The sequence below is a fragment of the Charadrius vociferus genome, unplaced genomic scaffold (genome assembly GCF_000708025.1).
Source record: "Charadrius vociferus isolate BGI_N301 unplaced genomic scaffold, ASM70802v2 scaffold7, whole genome shotgun sequence".
NCBI classification, from domain to species: Eukaryota; Metazoa; Chordata; class Aves; order Charadriiformes; family Charadriidae; genus Charadrius; species Charadrius vociferus.
In genome coordinates this window covers 4,997,201-4,997,804 of record NW_009649308.1, presented here as the reverse complement: position 1 = coordinate 4,997,804, position 604 = coordinate 4,997,201, and the positions used below count along the sequence as shown (strand labels likewise).

The 604-nt window shown below is 61.4% G+C and overlaps 1 protein-coding gene across 1 annotated transcript in view; it reads right to left on the bottom strand.

The window, feature by feature from the left end:
• The window catches only part of SLC25A5 (solute carrier family 25 (mitochondrial carrier; adenine nucleotide translocator), member 5), a 3,240-nt gene that overhangs the window by 1,145 nt on the left and 1,491 nt on the right, over window positions 1-604 (bottom strand). The window contains exon 2 of the mRNA XM_009889333.1: window positions 83-585. Coding sequence (XP_009887635.1) covers window positions 83-585 — 503 coding nt within the window. The remainder of the gene's footprint in view (window positions 1-82; window positions 586-604) is intronic.

Sequence of the window (604 nt, the reverse complement as noted above, 5' to 3'; positions counted from 1 at the left end):
GAGCCATCAGCATCTGCCAAAACATGCTACAGGCCTGCTGCAGCCCAGCATCGCCCTTTTAGTGCCATTTCGGTCAACCTACCTTTTGCGGTGTCATAGATGCCAAAGTAGGCAGCTCTGTAGATGATGATGCCCTGGACAGAGACATTGAAGCCCTGGTACAGGCCCCTGAGGCCATCTGACCGGAAGATTTTGACCAGGCAGTCACCGAGCCCGCTGAACTCCCGGTCGGCCCCGGCTTTACCCACGTCTGCTGCCAGGCGGGTTCGGGCAAAGTCAAGGGGGTAGACGAAGCACAGAGAGGTAGCGCCGGCGGCACCCCCGGACGCCAGGTTACCGGCGAAGTACCGCCAGAACTGGGTTCGCTTGTCCACGCCACCCAGGAAGATCTGCTTGTACTTATCCTTGAAGGCGAAGTTGAGGGCCTGGGTGGGGAAGTACCGGATCACGTTGGCCAGGTTGCCGCGCCAGAAGGAGAGGACGCCCTGCTCCCGGGGGATGCGCACCACGCAGTCGATGATGCCCTTGTACTGCTTGTCGGCGGCAATCTGCTTGCTGGCGTGCTGCACCTGCGGGGGCCGAGACCTGCCATCAGCCCCACGAG